At 47.8% G+C, this 17,663-nt stretch overlaps 1 protein-coding gene and 1 long non-coding RNA gene across 2 annotated transcripts in view; both read right to left on the bottom strand.

Moving 5' to 3' along the window:
• Positions 1-2,356, bottom strand: part of LOC136598670 (uncharacterized) — a 30,521-nt gene extending 28,165 nt beyond the window's left edge. The window contains exon 1 of the long non-coding RNA XR_010788827.1: positions 2,279-2,356. This is a non-coding gene — a long non-coding RNA (uncharacterized lncRNA). The remainder of the gene's footprint in view (positions 1-2,278) is intronic.
• Positions 2,357-13,422: 11,066 nt separating this feature from the next.
• Positions 13,423-16,680, bottom strand: LOC136598673 (protein kinase C theta type-like). Its single transcript, XM_066588756.1, has 4 exons — positions 16,624-16,680; positions 16,415-16,477; positions 15,809-16,249; positions 13,423-13,459 (listed from the first exon to the last, which is right to left on the bottom strand). The coding sequence occupies exons 1-4, from the start codon at positions 16,662-16,664 to the stop codon at positions 13,423-13,425; spliced, it is 582 nt and encodes a 193-aa protein (XP_066444853.1). The 5' UTR covers positions 16,665-16,680.
• Between the last annotated feature and the right edge of the window lie 983 nt (positions 16,681-17,663).

Genomic DNA, 17,663 nt, shown 5'->3' with positions numbered 1-17,663 from the left:
TCATCTGCCCCAATAGGGCCACCAGCTGCTTCCCTACAGAATGGGGGCCGCTGCCGCAGTGTGTGAACGGCCGTGGGAAGGGGACTGCAGCCGTCTGTCGGGACATGTATTCTGTAGACGGCCCCTGTCGTGACATCCTCCAGGCTGGTGACAGAGCAGAGCCCTCCTCCTCGGCTGCCTCACTCTCCGCCTCAGTGCTACAGTCTCGGACGGAGGACATTACTCCGGTGATGGGAGCCGGGCTGCTGACAGGAGGATGCGGCAGTCATCACTGGCGGGGAACACGGTGAGTCGGGGGAGACGGGAGGATGAGCTGTGATATATCGTGCAGGGGCGTAGCTAGAGGCTCATGGGCCCGGGTGCAAAAGTTTAGCTTGGGGCCCCCTTCCAGACCCGTCCACCCACCACTCCTTTTCACAGCTACTCCTTGTATATCACTTTTAGCTACATTACTGTTTTTTTTAATGACCCATCAATGGATCATTAGTAATCAGGGGTTTTAGATTTTTAAAACATCCAGAACACAAGCCTCAAGGCACGCTTTGCTTCCTCAGGAAAGAAAAAAATAATTCTATATACACATACATAATACAGGCACACATACATTGGAGACAGCATGAGCTAACTTTTATCACATGTTAGGGCTCATGTCCACGACCAGGTTTTCACCACGTATTATGCACACGTGGTAATCCCAGCATGCTCTCTTTCTCTGCGTACCACGTAACGTGAGCCCTGTACACTTGTATGATACACTGCCCATACACATTACATTGTTTTCATACGCATTGTCACTCTAAACAGAGTGGGGAATTAAAAAAAGAATCCCCCTGTGCATGTGCAGTGCTACACAAGGCCATATGTGGTCCCTGCCGGCAGCGTGCATGGTTGGGAAATGTGTGAGATGCCGGTGGTCTCCCACAGTGTTGTAGGCTTACAGCTGTGGCATTGAGCCCTCAGTCACCAATACAGCGGCTCGGTTCTAGCATACCTCTAATAGTGAAGTCAGGTGCCGGCTCGCAGAACCCCCCTCACTCACCCCCACTCCCCATCACACAGAACCCCCCTCACTCACCCCCACTCCCCATCACACAGAACCCCCCTCACTCACCCCCACTCCCCATCACACAGAACCCCCCTCACTCACCCCCACTCCCCATCACACAGAACCCCCCTCACTCACCCCCACTCCCCATCACACAGAACCCCCCTCACTCACCCCCACTCCCCATCACACAGAACCCCCCTCACTCACCCCCACTCCCCATCACACAGAACCCCCCTCACTCACCCCCACTCCCCATCACACAGAACCCCCCTCACTCACCCCCACTCCCCATCACACAGAACCCCCCCCACTCCCCATCACACAGAACCCCCCCCACTCCCCATCACACAGAACCCCCCCCACTCCCCATCACACAGAACCCCCCCCACTCCCCATCACACAGAACCCCCCCCACTCCCCATCACACAGAACCCCCCTCACTCCCCATCACACAGAACCCCCCTCACTCCCCATCACACAGAACCCCCCTCACTCCCCATCACACAGAACCCCCCTCACTCCCCATCACACAGAACCCCCCTCACTCCCCATCACACAGAACCCCCCTCACTCCCCATCACACAGAACCCCCCTCACTCCCCATCACACAGAACCCCCCTCACTCACCATCACACAGAACCCCCCTCACTCACCATCACACAGAACCCCCCTCACTCACCCCCACTCCCCATCACACAGAACCCCCCTCGCCCTCCCACTCCCCATCACACAGAACCCCCCTCGTTTCCCCCACTCACCATCACACACAGAACCCCCCTCACTCACCCCCACTCCCCATCACACAGAACCCCCCTCACTCACCCCCACTCCCCATCACACAGAACCCCCCTCACTCACCCCCACTCCCCATCACACAGAACCCCCCTCGCCCCCCCAGTCCCTATCACACAGAACCCCCCTCGTTTCCCCCACTCCCTATCACACAGAACCCCCCTCGTTTCCCCCACTCACCATCACACAGAACCCCCTTCACTTACCCCCACTCCCCATCACACAGAACCCCCCTCACTTACCCCCACTCCCCATCACACAAAACAACCCTCACTCACCCCCACTCCCATCACACAGAACCCCCCTCACTCACCCCCACTCCCCATCACACAGAACACCCCTCGTTTCCCCCACTCACCATCACACACAGAACACCCCTCACTCCCCTCCCCCCTCTTAATCATACCGAGGACGTTCCCTCTCACTGACTGCACTTACTTTCACTATGGTCTCTGCGCAGGCAGCCCCTCTTGCACATCGGCGTTTCCTCCCAGGAACTCCGCTCAGACTCCTCCCCTCTGATGATCTCTGTGCTGGAGAACCAGATGGGGGAGGGGTCTGAGCGGAGGTCCTGGGAGGAGCGCCGATGTGCCCGGAGAGGCTTCCTGCCTGCGCAGAGACCATAGTGAAAGTAAGTGCAGTCAGTCAGTGTCGCCTGACTGACTGCAAAGTAAGCCCCGTGGGCCCCCTGGGGCTCAGGGGCCGGGTCGCAACCGCACCCCCAGCACCCCGTATATGTACGCCAGTGATATCTTGTATATCCCGACAGACAGACTGCTGTGTGTATATACTGTATGTGTGCATGGGGGTCGGGAGGACATGTCAGTTGTACGGCACGGGGGTAACAAGTTGGTCTAGTCAGCATGCAGCCCGGACTAGTTGTTGTACTTGGTTACCAAGGAGCAGGACTGTCAGCCACAACACAAGGCTGCCTGAGGAGAGGAGGCTGCGGAGGGAAGCCCTGCACGAGGGGGTGTGAGGGCTGTCAGAGAGGGGAGGGGAATATGAGGGCTGGAATGGAGGTGAGGGGAGTATGAGGGGTGGCATGGAGGTGAGAGGGGTATGAGGGCTGGCATGGAGGTGAGGGGGGTGTGAGGGATGGCATGGAGGTGAGGGTGTATGAGGGCTGGCATGGAGGTGAGGGGGGTATGAGGGCTCGCATGGAGGTGAGAGGAGTATGAGGGCTGGCATGGAGGTGAGGGGGTAGGAGGGCTGGCGTGGAGTTCAGGTGTGTGTGAGGACTGGCATGGAGATGAGAGGGGTATGAAGGTTGGCATGGAGGTGAGGGGGCTATGAGGGCTGGCATGGACGTGAGGGGGATATGAGGGCTGGCATGGAGGTGAGGGGGGTATGAGGGCTGCCGTGGAGGTGAGGGGGATATGAGGGCTGGCATGGAGGTGAGGGGGGTGTGAGGGATGGCATGGAGGTGAGGGGGTAGGAGGGCTGGCATGGAAGTGAGGGGGGTATGAGGGCTCGCATGGAGGTGAGAGGAGTATGAGGGCTGGCATGGAGGTGAGGGGGTAGGAGGGCTGGCATGGAGTTCAGGTGTCTGTGAGGACTGGCATGGAGATGAGAGGGGGTATGAAGGCTGGCATGGAGGTGAGGGGGCTATGAGGGCTGGCATGGACGTGAGGGCGATATGAGGGCTGGCATGGAGGTGAGGGGGGTGTGAGGGCTGGCATGGAGCTGAGCGGGTATGATGACTAGCATGGAATTAGATCAACAGTTTAGGGACATGAAGTAATCCTGCCGTATTCCGCCCCTCAGGGTCCTGTAATGTAAGGCTGGGTTCTCACATGCGTGAGATTTCCTCCGGGAAAAGCGCTGCTTCAAAACCCGCGGCACTGTGCCGCAGGTTTTGAAGCGGCCTGGCCAGCGAATCCGCGCCGCAGCACCGGCTTTTGCCGGCTTTGCCGCGACGGATTCGCTGTCCCGTGTGGACAACAATTCTGAGAAATCCGCCCTGTGCGAACCCAGCCTAAGAAAGCCGTTGCGCTGTCCGTGTTTTAATGTCATACGACCCCTTTATGTATGCTGAGTATATGGCCGGGCTCACACAGTGACATTCATACTCGCTGCGCCCGCCAATCCCCACGCACACGTAATACACGTCCAGATAGAACATGCTGTGGATTTATTCTCTGCACCAGTAATACACGTGTGAAAACCCGCAGATGTGAGCGATCCAATACAAGTCAATGGGCTAACGACATCACGAGCTGCATATAGGAGAAGTGCGCATGCACAATAATAATACACCCGTGTGACACCTGTATGACTTGAAACGCGATAGCGAAGCCCAAGCACTTTTACAACACTGTGGCTATGAATGTTTTGGGGTGAAAGTGAAGAATTCCTATCCTATCCTCTGCCAGGAAGTTAAGTTGACTAAAATACTTCTTTGGTAATTTTTAGAGACATGTTTTCACAATTAATGCTAATCTGACCACTCCATAGTGTTTTTACGTCCTGCCTAAGTGAGCTGTAATTCCCGGGGACGTAAAAACATGCTTCCTCTGGGGATTAAAGCCCTGCAGGCTCTGGACATCGCAGTTCCTGGCTGCCAGCTCCCGGAGGTAACCGACAACCTGGAGCTGTCATGGGGGGGCCGCAGGAAGCCCCCTTCCCACAGTTACACGATCGCCAGTATCGCCCGAATAACCCATGATCATAGTATGAGTAGTCAAAAGCACAGAGCTGTCACCGGAAGCTGCTGTATGTGGTTCCCGGTCACTTCATTGCTGTTATCCAATGGATAACAGCGACCATGTAAAAGTTTAAAAAAGGTGTAAAAGAAAACCTCTCCCGTCATGGATTATGTCCGTGAGGGGAGATGAGATTACGATCGGCCCTCGGATTTATATGTGGACCTTACCCTGGCTGTTGCGGACGTGCCTGTCGCCAAAATAGCGGGCGCATGCACAAAAGCCGGGATAATATAAAATCCCCCCGCTCTTGGCTACGAAACGTTGCCGAGAGTCTGGAGATGCCACAGGGGGCCGTGGTCCTTGGTCACATGGTCGCTGCTATCCAATGGATAACGGCGATCACGTAAAAGATTTTTAAAAAGTTTCACCTCCCGTCACGGATCTATACTTGTGACTCGGCTTTTTAAGAGATAAAAAGGTTATGGCGGTGAGAAGACGGCAACAGAAAATACTATATTATTAAAGAAGACATTTTATTATTAAAATTAGTAAAGAAAAAAAAACGTATATATTTCTGCGGGCTGTACCGAAAGTGCAGAAGTGGTCATAAATTCTTTATTAATTGATGTAGATTGTTCAACTTGCACATGTAGTTGGAGGGACTCTTCCTCTATACGGGGCCTTCAGAATCTTGTTCTTCCTTGCAGGTCAGTAATGGATTCCAAACAGAAACAACGTGCTGTCATAGAGTTCTTGATGAAGGAGGGATGAAGGCTGTCCGACATCCACAAAAGGCTGCAGAATGACACCATTGACAAGAGGAATGTTCACAGGTGGATGAAGAGGTTTACAGAAGGTGAAACCAGCACTGAAGACAAACCACACAGTGGGAGACCATCAGCTGCGACCACTGACACAAATCGTCAGCGAGTGGATGAGTTGATTCACGGCTGGACTAATGGGTTGAGGCCAAACAGTGACCTCCAGGACTGCCAAGTCTGGTAATATTCCCAACTAGTAATAACACGATTATGTGTTACAAGTACAAGTAAATCAATAATTCATCTGTGCACCAAAATGGATCTATTAGCCCCTTCTCCTATAAACAGTATATAAACAGATTAAAATGGAATGTGTAGGCCCTGTAAGAATGGTAGAGGGTGATGGGGAGAAAGCAAATCTGTTAAAAGGTTTATTCCCCAGTGCATTCACACAAGAAAATAAAATGTTAGATGAAATGCAGAGTGATTTTTCTTGGACATAGAGTGACCAAAAAGGCGCAATTGTGGCATTGTGTAATTTCTTTTTTCTGACCGCGTCCACCCTGCAGGATAGATAATGCATTATTTTTTAGATCAGACTTTTACATTAGCGGCGGTACCAAATATATTTGGGGGGTTTTTTTGCTTGTATTTTTTAATTATAAATACAAGAAAAGTTGTTTTTTTTTTAACTTTTAGTATGTTTTTTACAATAAATTTTTTTTTGTCCCCTTAGGGTACTTGAACTTGAGGTTGTTTAATCGACTTTAACATTTGATGGAATACTTATTGCTGTATATGGTATTTTTATCAGCATTCTATTATGACGGGCCACAGGGAGCCCTGAGGGCTTCAAAAGGCCTTGGGCTGCCATGACAAGCGAACAGCACCTCGCAATCTCATCACGAGGGCGCCGTTCGGGACTCTCAATCTCCGATTGGATATTTATAGGGTTAACCATCGGTGTTAGCGCTCACGCTGATCATGGCAGTTGTGGTGAATTATCAGCTGTCAAAAATAGTCGGTATTCACCATCTCTGGAGTAAAATTGGCTCCCAGTCCCGCTCCACACAAACCTTCCCCAGGAGGGCGTATATATACGCCCTTTATGGTGAAGGTGTTCAATTTTAAAACATCTGTCTTCGGTAGACCATCCCTTTTTTTTTAATAGAAATCAATAGTGATCAGCCCTGATCCGGCTGCTCTGATGCCCGGTAATGTCATGTATTTATGGGTTGTGCTGCCAATGCAGAAATTGGTCTTATAGAGCGACACACATACAGAAGGATCCGGAGCCGGGAGCCACCTTCTATGGCATCCACAGGGATTATAGTCAGGGGTTTATGTTTGGTCAATTTCACTTTTGCAGTCTCTTAAAGGGATTGTCCAAGAGTTTAAGAAATAAAGCTAACAGTAAAATGTTATAAAAATAGCAATCATTACACTTCCGTTAAATCACCCAGCACTCTGGTGCCGATGCTCCTGGGGTCCCAGCCATTCTTTATTCTCCTGGTGCAGTGATGCACTATACTTCTGGTTAACAACCTCAGCCAATCCGAGGCCTCAGTAGACATGTGCCATACATGCTAGCGAGGCCAGTGATTGGTTGTAGTGGTCACATGGCTGTGGTAGTCACATCGACAAGCCAATTGCTCTACTATCTTTGGCTGTCATGAATGGAGAGGTAGTGCACACGCATGACCACTGGTCCGAACATTCATGGACATGTGAAAGTTCCTAATTTCTTGATCGTTGGGATCCATGCAGTCAGACCCTTGCCAATCAGATGCTTATTCTTTATCCCTAGGACATTCCCTTTAATCATATCTTAGAAGTTACCCATATCTTCCTGCACAGAGGTCTTTAATGTCTTTTACACCCCTTACATGCCCTAACACAGCAGAAGACCGGGATATTGGCGTGTAGAATGACTTTTCCCGGCGCGGATCATACAGCAGCTATATGGACAGTCCCTCTACGGGGATCACTGCTCTCACACCCTCGGTGTATATATATTTGCAGTATTTAATCATCTTAGAGGGCATTAGGCTTGAAATGATTAAACCCATTATACAGCACTTACCTGTTTAGAACGTTTATAGTGTTCTTGCTGATGGTTTTGTTGCCTTTCGTACAAGTCCGGGGTTAGAGTACATTAGAAGCATCTTGGATAGTACTAGGTAGCAGTTACGTCTTCGATATATAAAGTACTGGCGCATCGCTCACACGGATGACTATATTTACGGATATTTCACTCTATACACCGCGGTTGCAGGAAATGCGCTTTCAACAGTAATTGTCTGCTTGGCATAAATAATACTGCATATCCTGGCCTGCCAATCTTTGTCGGAATTGCTAATGAGATTTACAGGTTTTAGCATTGCAAGAAAGCATGCAAGTCTCTTCTAAATCCTACCTCTGTGTCTTTTCAGGCAGCTTAAGGACAGGACCCATGAGAAGAGATTGAAAGCGGCAGTGCAGTCGTGAGTGGTCTGCTGTTGTTTTGGTGCCAGTGACTCAAGCATCAGCCGCCTAGTGGGAATAGGAGGTAGAGCATGCTTCAGGAGAGCCGTGCAAGATATTGTGTGACATCTTAAGAGCTAAACTTGGAGTCAACATTCCTATAGCTAAGGATACCCTGAAGAGTCAACATGGCCACCTCACGGCTCGCGAACAGAAGCACCAGGGACATCGCAAATGTGATGCAAAGGTTGCAAGGTAAGTGACCGTCAAATAAACTGACCTTTAGCGCATTATCACTTTAGAATACGCCTCTGCTCTGACAATCGTAGCTGGAGCCGTCCAGGTGTCATGGAAGCCAGAGGCCTTTTTTTCATGCACCCACAGAAAATAGTGGGCATTCTTGAACAAAATCACTCAAAATAGAACCTGCTGCAATATTTTTAATCTTTACCATTGGTACGAGCAAAAAAAATTCACAGGAGCGTATATCGGCCGCCGTTTTCACGGCCGGCGATATACACTACCATTTGAGCTTTCTTCTTCTTTTCCTCCCTCTCAACAGCTCTCTACATCTCTACTCCCTTCTGACTGTTTGCAATGGGAGGGGTGAGACGGAGGTGGAGCTAAGCTGCTGCCCCCTCCCCACCTGTTCTCCACAGCCATTGCAAACAGCCGGAGGAGAGGAGAGGCAGTGAGTCGGGGAGGGGGAGGGAAAGTGGAAGACAGCTCAGATGGTAGCATATATCCGCCGGTCGTGAAAACGACGTCATGGCTATCATAGATAGTAAACAAAAATTATTTTAAAAATTGGTAAAAGAACAAAACAATACAATAAAATTATACACGTAAAAAAGAAAATGACCCAAAGCCGACACCAACCCAAACCGTCATCGTATGCATCCTGTAATCCGAAGCTATACAAAAAATATATATCTAAACATCCAAAGCAAAATGAGGAACCCATTCCTGTACTTTATTTTAGCGTAAATAAACTAAGAAAAAAACAGGTATAAATTTCAAAAAATCTTTTGAAAAAAAATAGAAAAAAAAAGTCATTGAAAAAAGATATAAAAATAGCCCCATATGTCAGGGGAAAAATTATGTTGGTAGCTGAAGGAAAAACAATAGGGCAGTAAAACCAGCACATGGGTAAATTCTTTAAAAAGTGTCCAGTCCCTAAGGTGCATAACAGCCTGTTCCTTAAAGGGTTTTACTAATTAAAACCCGATAATAGCACATTTTATTTTTGTAATCTGTTTTTATTTTCCGATTTGTAGATTTTTCTTCAATTCTATTATCAGTGCATGACTATGGGGCCGCCCATTCTGCATTCAACAGCATTTAGAGATACGCTTTACAGCAGCCTCATGGATCATTTACACAACGGACAGGAAGGGACTCATTGCTTCTATGGGAGACTGTTCTAGACATGTGCTTTGACATGTTCAATGGTAATTTCGCAGGGAGGGGGAAGAGGTGAGCTGTGACCATTACCTATTTTAAATGGTACACCCTGTTTTATCTACATGTATTGTAGGTGTTACCTTTCATTGCAATCCTGCCTGTGATAATAGTGACTGCTGAAAAGTTTTCCGTACAGAACAGGAAAAGTTGGGTTGATGATCAGTATGAAAATATAGGATTTTAGGGATTTTTTTTTTTTTTAAATACAATTAGTGACCAATTCTTTTCTTTTTTAAAGGTCACCAAAAAATCTTATGATTCTTACAATTCTAAACATTCTCATTAATCATTGTGTCCCCTGTATCAGCCCCAGCAGTAATAGTATTACTATTGAGGCCTTTGTGCGGGTCACTGTTATTACTGAGGCCACTGTGGGGAGTCACTATTATCACTGAGACCAATACAGGGGACAGTATTACTACTGAGGGTCACTGTTATTACTAAGCGCGACAGTAGAGGGGACAGTATTACTACTCAGGCCTCTGTGGGGGTCACTATTACTACTGATGTCAATATAGAGGACAGTATTACTGCTGCGGCCAATATATATATATATATATATATATATAACATTATTGCTACTGAAGCCACTGTGGGTGTCACTATTATTACTGGGGCTGATATAAGGGACACTATTACTACTGAGGCTGATGTAGTGGACACTTTTACTACTGACGCCACTATGAGGGTCACTATTACCACTGAGGCCAACACAGGGGACAGTATTACTACTCAGGCCTCTGTGGGGGTCACTATTACTACTGATGTCAATACAGAGGACAGTATTACTAATGAGGCCACTGTGGAGGCTACTGTTACTGCTGGGGCCAATAAAGGTGACATTATTGCTACTGAAGCCACTGTGGAGGTCACTATTACTCCTGGGGCTGATATAGGGGACACTATTACTACTGGAACTGATATAGGGGACACTATTACTACTGAGGCCACTGTGGGGGACAGTATTACTACTGAGGCCACTGTGGGGGACAAGATTACTACTGAGGCCATTATAGGGGACAATATTACTACTGAGGCCATTGTGGGGGACACTATCACTACTGGGGCTGATATAGGGCAAGCACTATTACTATTGATGCCACTCTGCAGGATACCTTAAGCTGACTTAGGTTATGTTTATACTTGGCGGAAATGCTGTGGAATGTGGCAAATTATGCAGCATTTCTGCTTCCAGATGCGGTCGTTTAAAGCTCTTTTTTTTTCTTCAGCGCTGTAGAAATATGGCGCTGCATTAGAAGTCTGTCGCAGGTCTCTTCTGCCAGAGGGAGCAGGTGCTCAGCTGTCAGATAATGGCTGAGCACTTGTTCTAACAGTGGGGACTGAAGATACCTTTTGTTACACGCTATTTAACTCTTTGCACGTTGCAGTGTAACGGCGGAATATAAGAGGCAGATAAACGAAGGGGGCTCCCTCTGTCACCTATTGGACCCCCGTAATGTGATTACGAGGTCTCAATGGGTTGCTATGGAACCCTGAAGCTTGGATGTAGCCTCCGGGTCTGTGGCCGAGGAGGCTCAGCCTCTACTAACCTCATAGGCTTTCTAATGCACTACTATACAGAAGTGCAGGAATTACATACATTGACACCGATATGTGTCTGTCATGTTGTGCTACTGGGACCTGTAGTGCTACGGGTTTCCAGCAGCACATTTCCACAGGTGTGGGATGATTGAGCTGGCTGGTTGTGTATTGCTCCAGCTAGCCAACCTCCACCGGTCTGTTGCACATATATACCAGCCCCTCTTACTAGAGGGTTCTAGTCATTTGTCATTTATATCATTCCCTCTCAGAACTGTGGAGCTTGGCATCATGCATGTTCTGCTTTGGTGTTATTGCACACATGAGGTTCTGGGTAGGATTCCCTTGTCTCTTCGTTGGTGTGAACAGTGACATGTTCAAGGTCTGTATGTAGGTGTTTACACATTAGGTGAGAATTGTCCAGTTCAGTGTGTGTTACTGCCTGTCGCCATCTAGAGGACGTGGGCTTGTGGACTTACATATTCTGGCCAAAATACAATCCCTTGTGTGTACTAACTTGTTAGATATTTCCATCTGTCTGGGTGTTGTAGTAGATTGGTGAGTATTTTGGCACTTATCGTTCAGTGTACGTGCATGCACCGACATTTATGAATTACTGCATATTTACTGTGAATAGAGGCAGATGGGCCGGAAAGATCCCCAGCCGCCTCCACCTCCATTCACTGAGCGATGATAAGGCCTCATGCAGACCGCTGGGTCGGATTCCGCTGCGAGAATTCTCACAGTGGGATGCGAGCCGTGCTCCTGCAGTGACCCCCGCGTCTTACCTCCTCCAGCGTCTACTCCGCTCTGCTGTGTGCCATCTTCCGCCCAGCCGGCACATGTGCAGAGCAGAGGCGGCGCGCCAGAGGTGACACGATTTGTTTACCGCGCGGGTTTTCACTCGGTCAAATCGCGGCAGTCTGCATAGAATTGCATTATCTAATGCAATCCTATGGCAGCGTGCACGAGCGGAAATTCTGTGGGAAATCCCGCTGAAGAATTTCTGCCTGTGTGCATTTACCCTAAAAGCGCAGAAATGATCATCACTGTGTAAAAGGACCCTAACTCCAGTCACCAAGGCCTTTTTAACAGTTCTTCCTAAAAACTTCAAAGCAGAGAAAAAGCCCTTTAAACTCCCTGGTTCTCTTGGGGCTCATTCACATGACAAGATTACAGCTTCTTGGAGAATGTTTCCATGTATACCGTTCCCGACAGACGTGCACAATAGTGTACAGGGGCTATAAACCTTTGTACTAAGGAATTTATAGCCATATTGCCAAATAGGTCCATAACCGGGCTCTGCTGTGCACATAATGGGGTTTGAATTACGGAATCTGCAGTCGCCTCCTGCACGGACAATCCACAGCATTCTGCACCAATTCAAGCCAATAGAACATTCGCATGTCCGCTCATATTGTCCGCTCCCGTGTCCTTGCTAGGCGGTGATGCGGGGAAAGCAGAGGTATAAAAAACTGTAGTGCACGTGTCTGATGTCGACACGCACGAACTATCCGCAGTACAAAATAGAAGATGAAGAGACAGGTACACGGTGTCACCGGCCGGGCACAGGGCAGGTCATGGTGCAGGATCCACATCTGCAATCAGACCCGGTCGTGTGCAGCCGGCCTAAAATAGATGGAACCAGAAATCTTGGTGACGCATAGGACTCCTGACCACCGATATAATGACCCGAACTAAAAGTCCTTGGCAGTAAAGCACAATACCTTAATAGCGATGCTCTTTTTAATCATATTGTGTTGTCTTCTTCTCACACCATAATGCTGGGTTTCCTCAGGACGGCTTCACGGTTTTGCCGCAGCAAAAAACTGCCAGATTTTTGCAGGATAAGTGCAGCTTCAAAACCTACAGGACTTAGCCTCGGGTTTTGGAGCGGCTTAGCCACATGCTTTTCCATTGCGTCCAGCTCTCCCATAGAGAGGATCAAGGCCGCAGCGAAAAAAAGAATTGATATGCTGCATCCAAGGAAACGGCGCCGTAGCGCCAGCTGATGCTGGTTTTGCCGCAACAGATTGTCCGCCCCGTGTGGATGAGATTTTTGACAAGTCTCGTCCACATGCCTGGCTAATTTTGGTATTAGCGGCCACAGCGAAATTCTGCAGGGAAATTTCGCTGTAAATCCGCCCTGTGTGAACCCAGCCTAAGTGGTGTCCCTGTGGTACATGCACTCTTGATGATCCATCAATTCTCCTTAGAACTCAAAAAGACAGATGTGATCTGAGGGCTCAGGCAGACGGGTGTTTTTTGCTGAGAATGTTTTTGGCGTTTGCGATCCGCATCTATATAGAACCAATGCTTTTCAATGGTAGCGGTCACATGTCCGATATTTACATGTGCATAAAATTGACACGTACAAAAGAACATATGGGTGTCAATGGATGTGGTCACATGTTTTTTTTTTATGCGCGAATATACGCATGTAAAAAATGTCTGTCTGTCTGAGCCCTGAAGGTTGAAGGGGCATAACTACAGGCCCTTTTATGTGCAAAGGTAATCTTTCAAAGGACTGAAACATTGAAAGATTTAGCAATCTATTTGTATAAAGTGTTAATGGACATTAACACTTTATCAGCTTCATTTGCATGTAAAAGGACCTCTAGAAGTTGTTTGCAGAGACCAGTGTGTGTTTAAACACACTCCAAGCTGTGCAAACAGCTGCCTGCACATTCCATTATTCTCCTCCTGGCTAGTGTAAACATACCACAGGGAGAACATCCTGCAGTCTATTGAAGGATGAGTAAAATACGTTCAAACGGAGTATTTGTGCTCAGTCTTTCAGCGGCTGCATGATGAATTTTAAGTTTAGCTAAAATCCATCGATCAAATTAAAAGTACACAATGTCTGCGTTTACATGTAGCGATTATCGCTCATTTTTGTCTGAGAGAACATTAAATAAGGGCTAATGCCCATTGCCGAATTTCTGCCACATTTTACGCGGCGGAAATCCGCGGCGTTACCCCGGAGCTATTCGGTTCTATTGAACCTAACAGCTAAATGTTCACGCTGCAGAATTCCGCAGCGTGCAACAAACGGTGGCATGCTCTATTTGCCATGGGAATATGCGTGGCCGGCTTCCATTGACATAGCCGTCATGCTATCCTTCGGAAGTATCGCGTAAAAACGCGTGCCTACCTGCATCATCTGGCACTGCCGGCGCATCATGCACTGTACTGCGTATGCGCACCGGCTCGAAGGACGGTAACAGCATGGCGGAACCGGAAGCTGAGTGTTAGGGTTTTCCGGGGCGCCGTGGTGGACTCCGTTGCAATATTCCACTAGCGGAGTCCGCCACGGCTGTGGGCATGAGGCCTAAGACATCCAATAGAAATAAAGACACCGACACAAAGGTTTATGGAGGGAGAAAGAACATTTTATTTCTAGCTGTAGGAAATGGTAGATTTTATTATGAGGTATTTTGAGGCTATTGATCGAGAGGAAGGCGAAAACCCTTTGATAGGAAGAAGCCAATTATCCTTGTATAAAGGGGAAAAATTCCTTCCTGACCCCAAATATGGCGATCAGAACAAGTCCCAGGATCAAAGCCGACATCTGACCTGACTTATTAGAATGTATTCTTGTTGTCAGAAATCTAAATAAATCTCTTACCATTTATTGTTTGTGGGGAATCTAAAGTGTATTGAACTAAACCTGTTTATAGACTGTGTTGGTCCAGAGGAAGGCGAAAACCCCCTTGAGGAAAGAGCCAATTATCCTGTTTTAAGGGGGAAAAATTCCTTCCTGACCCCAAATATGGCGACCAGAATAAATCTCAGGATCAAACGCCAGCCGCTCACCTCCCTGGTGTATGTGATGTCAGCTAAAGATTGTGTTTCTTTATGTTTATATTATGTTATTTATGTGGCTGATTCCTTATAAATAAGACCTAACCCTATTTAAGGCTGTGAGTTGATCCAGAGGAAGGCAAAAACCTCCTTGAGGTATGAGCCAATTGTCCTCAAGTTGGAAAAATTCCTTCCTGACCCCAAATATGGCGATCAGAGCAAGTCCCAAGATCAAAGCCGACATCTACACCTATCTGTGTGTATATTTGTGTCTATGTATGTGTTAGTGTCTACACTAGTGTCTAACCTTCATGTATGTGGTGCGTGCTGCTTACCTGGCCTGTGCCGAGGTCTTACTAGTAACCAGGAGTTCAGGGATGATAGTCACTCGGGCTATTGTTCCTGAACTCGCCAGTTACCAATCAAGCACAGGCCGCTCCTGGGGGCGTAGAGGGTCTTCAGGAGAGGATGATGTTCGATGCCAGCCGAAGGATGCCAAGGTCGGGGTAGCATGATGGTAATACGCAGGATGCAGTTGGTGGAGAGAGGATGTTGTTGGTAAGCCGGGGTCTTCTACAGCAGCAGAGTCGTGTGTTCAGCAGACAGTTGTCGTGGGCCGAGCCTACAAGACATAAGAAGGAATTGTCAGTGTTACCAGTTGTGGATATAAACCAGTGAACTACTGTAACATAATGACTTGTATCAGGATCTGATTGGGATCTGATATAAAAAAGTTATTTTCTGCAACTGTGTCTTTACTATGAGGTATTGGGAGTTTTGTGATTGTGGAAGCCATAATAGAGGCCATATTGCTGGTCTTAATATATTTTCCCCAAAGTCCTTTGCTATGTTAGAGGAAATGGTTTATGTATTAAGCTTTCTACGGTATGTGAAGTTTTGCTACAGTGTATGGATATGATTGTAGGTGTCCTGTGTGTATAGGTGTACAGATATGTATGTGTGAGTGTGTATAGAGGATACTTACCAGATGGTCGCGGCTTCCTTCACAATCGGATTCTTCTCGTCATCCTAAGAAGAAGTAGAGACATGGTATTTACAGGAGCAATAATAATGTTATTATATGACCTCCTGAGCTGTCTGACACCAGAGGAACAATGATAATCAACACAGAGGTCTGCCTGAAGAACATCAACCCTAGAGGAGGAAGATCTTACCGGGTCCAGCTTGGTGAAGTGTACGAAAATCCGTCCACAGGGTGAAGGGGTGTACCACCCTCCGGCCACGGCAGGTCTCGATTCCTGGGAACTCTGCTGAAGGGTTTGAATGGCGGCTCTGCTCTTTTCATCTCCAGCTCCTCCCAATTCACGGTGTTGAAGAATCGGTGACCTCTGATATTCTTGTGGACACCCAGCCTCTTCTTTGGCTTCTTCCGCAGCAGTCTCTTCAGAAGATGCTTTACGTCAGCATCTAGCCAAGATGGGAATTTTGGCTTCTTTCTGGTGATGGACTTGATGATCTTTCTCCTGGAGGAGCCGTGGTAGAAGGGGGACTGTCCTGTCGCCATCCAGGATACGACAATCCCCAGGCCCCACCAGTCGACTGCTGCGTCGTAGTCCTTCTCACGAAGCACCTCTGGGGCCATGAATCTATAAGTGCCTGTCACTCCGCTGATCTTCTTAGACGGGACGACGCCGTCTTGGGCCAGCCCCAGGTCAATCAGGCGGATGTGTCCATCTCCGTCCAGCATGATGTTCGCCGGCTTTATGTCACTACAATGAAGAAAAGTAAAAAGGTTAATCTGTTGAGTGATGCAGTAATAATGTAGTAGAGAAATAATGTACCACAGCTTAACCAGTCCTAATTCAGGACTCTGGGAAAGCTGGGTACATTATCTTCACCAGGGAAACAGGGAGATGTGGGAAAGTTGTGCTTACCGATGGATGATGTAGCGTCGGTGCAGGAACTGGAGGCCGCATGCAATCTCCGCTGTGTAGAATCTGAGAAAAGAGTGTAGTATCAATGACATGAAATAAGTCCCCGACGTCATGTCACCATCATAGTGTCACCTGTACGCCCTCCACTCTTCTATATCTGTCATGTCGCCCTCAGTATCCCCCCGTCTCCTGATTAGTCATTTACTCACCTGACATGGTTGATGTCCAAGCTGCCGCACATCCTGATCATCGCCGCCAGGCTTCCTCCGGACAGATACTCCGTGATGAAGTAGGCCCGGTCTGCAGACTGCTGTGCGGCATACAGATGGTAGATGAAGGGGCAGTCTTGGGCCTTCAGGAGTATCCGCCGCTCTCTCCTTATGACGTCTGCCTTGCTCTTTCCTCTGTCAACAACCTTGATGGCCATGAAGGTGTTCCTTCCAGGAAAAGATGCCAGGACCACCTTAAGAAAGCAGATAAGAAATTATCACTGACAGCGGCCAGAAGGGAAAATCATATATATTTATCACATGGTGGATTTATCACTAGGCGCTTTCACATGGCCAAGAAGATTGTGCAAATTAGAACCCCGTTCTTTTGAATGGAGTCATATACATGAGCGTTTTTCTCTTTTTGTCCCGCACCGCATCTTGGTGCAAGGAAAAAAAATTGCAGCATGTTTTCTTTGCATGTTCCTCAAAATCCATTGTCTATTGTTTTCAATGGGACAGGAAAACAGATTGTATGGCGTGTGATGCGAGGTTTCCCATTGACTGTTTCTGATAGCCGGCCTCCTGCTGTGACAGCCGGGGTGCAGAAGGACAGTGACCCCTGCTGTTAACTCCTTACATACCACGATCTATGTAGATCACGGCAAATTAAAGGATTCACAGAGGAAGGGCGCTTTCCTTGTGATGTCATTGGACCCTTGCGATGTAATCGCAGAGGGCCGATGGGTTGCGATGGGTGGCAGGATGCTAGATAGAGGCGTCTTGCTTTACTGTTGCCTATGATTGTTTTTACAATCGATAAGGTTGTAATAGTAATCATAGCTGCTATGGATCAGGTCCCCTTCAGGGACATAAACAGTGTCAAAAAGCAAAATTAAATAAGTACATTTTAAAAAGCCTTTTTTTGCTCATTTTCCCCTATTTGTATGAAAAAAAAATTAAGAAACCCCCCACATGTGGTATCATTGTGTCTGTAATGAGCTGTGCTATAATTTGAGCAAACTATTAATTTTGCGCAG

Source organism: Eleutherodactylus coqui, unplaced genomic scaffold (assembly GCF_035609145.1).
Source record: "Eleutherodactylus coqui strain aEleCoq1 unplaced genomic scaffold, aEleCoq1.hap1 HAP1_SCAFFOLD_113, whole genome shotgun sequence".
NCBI lineage: Eukaryota > Metazoa > Chordata > Amphibia > Anura > Eleutherodactylidae > Eleutherodactylus > Eleutherodactylus coqui.
This window is presented reverse-complemented; position numbering and strand designations above follow the sequence as displayed.

Excerpts from the sequence above, each read along its gene's own strand:
- LOC136598673 (XM_066588756.1), bottom strand. The coding sequence starts at position 16,664 with ATGATCAGGATGTGCGGCAGCTTGGACATCAACCATGTCAG. Across the intron at positions 16,478-16,623 it reads TTGGACATCAACCATGTCAG|ATTCTACACAGCGGAGATTG; the intron begins GTGAGTAAATGA and ends CTCTTTTCTCAG. Across the intron at positions 13,460-15,808 it reads GAGATGAAAAGAGCAGAGCC|ACTGCAGGATGTTCTCCCTG; the intron begins GCCATTCAAACC and ends ATCCTTCAATAG.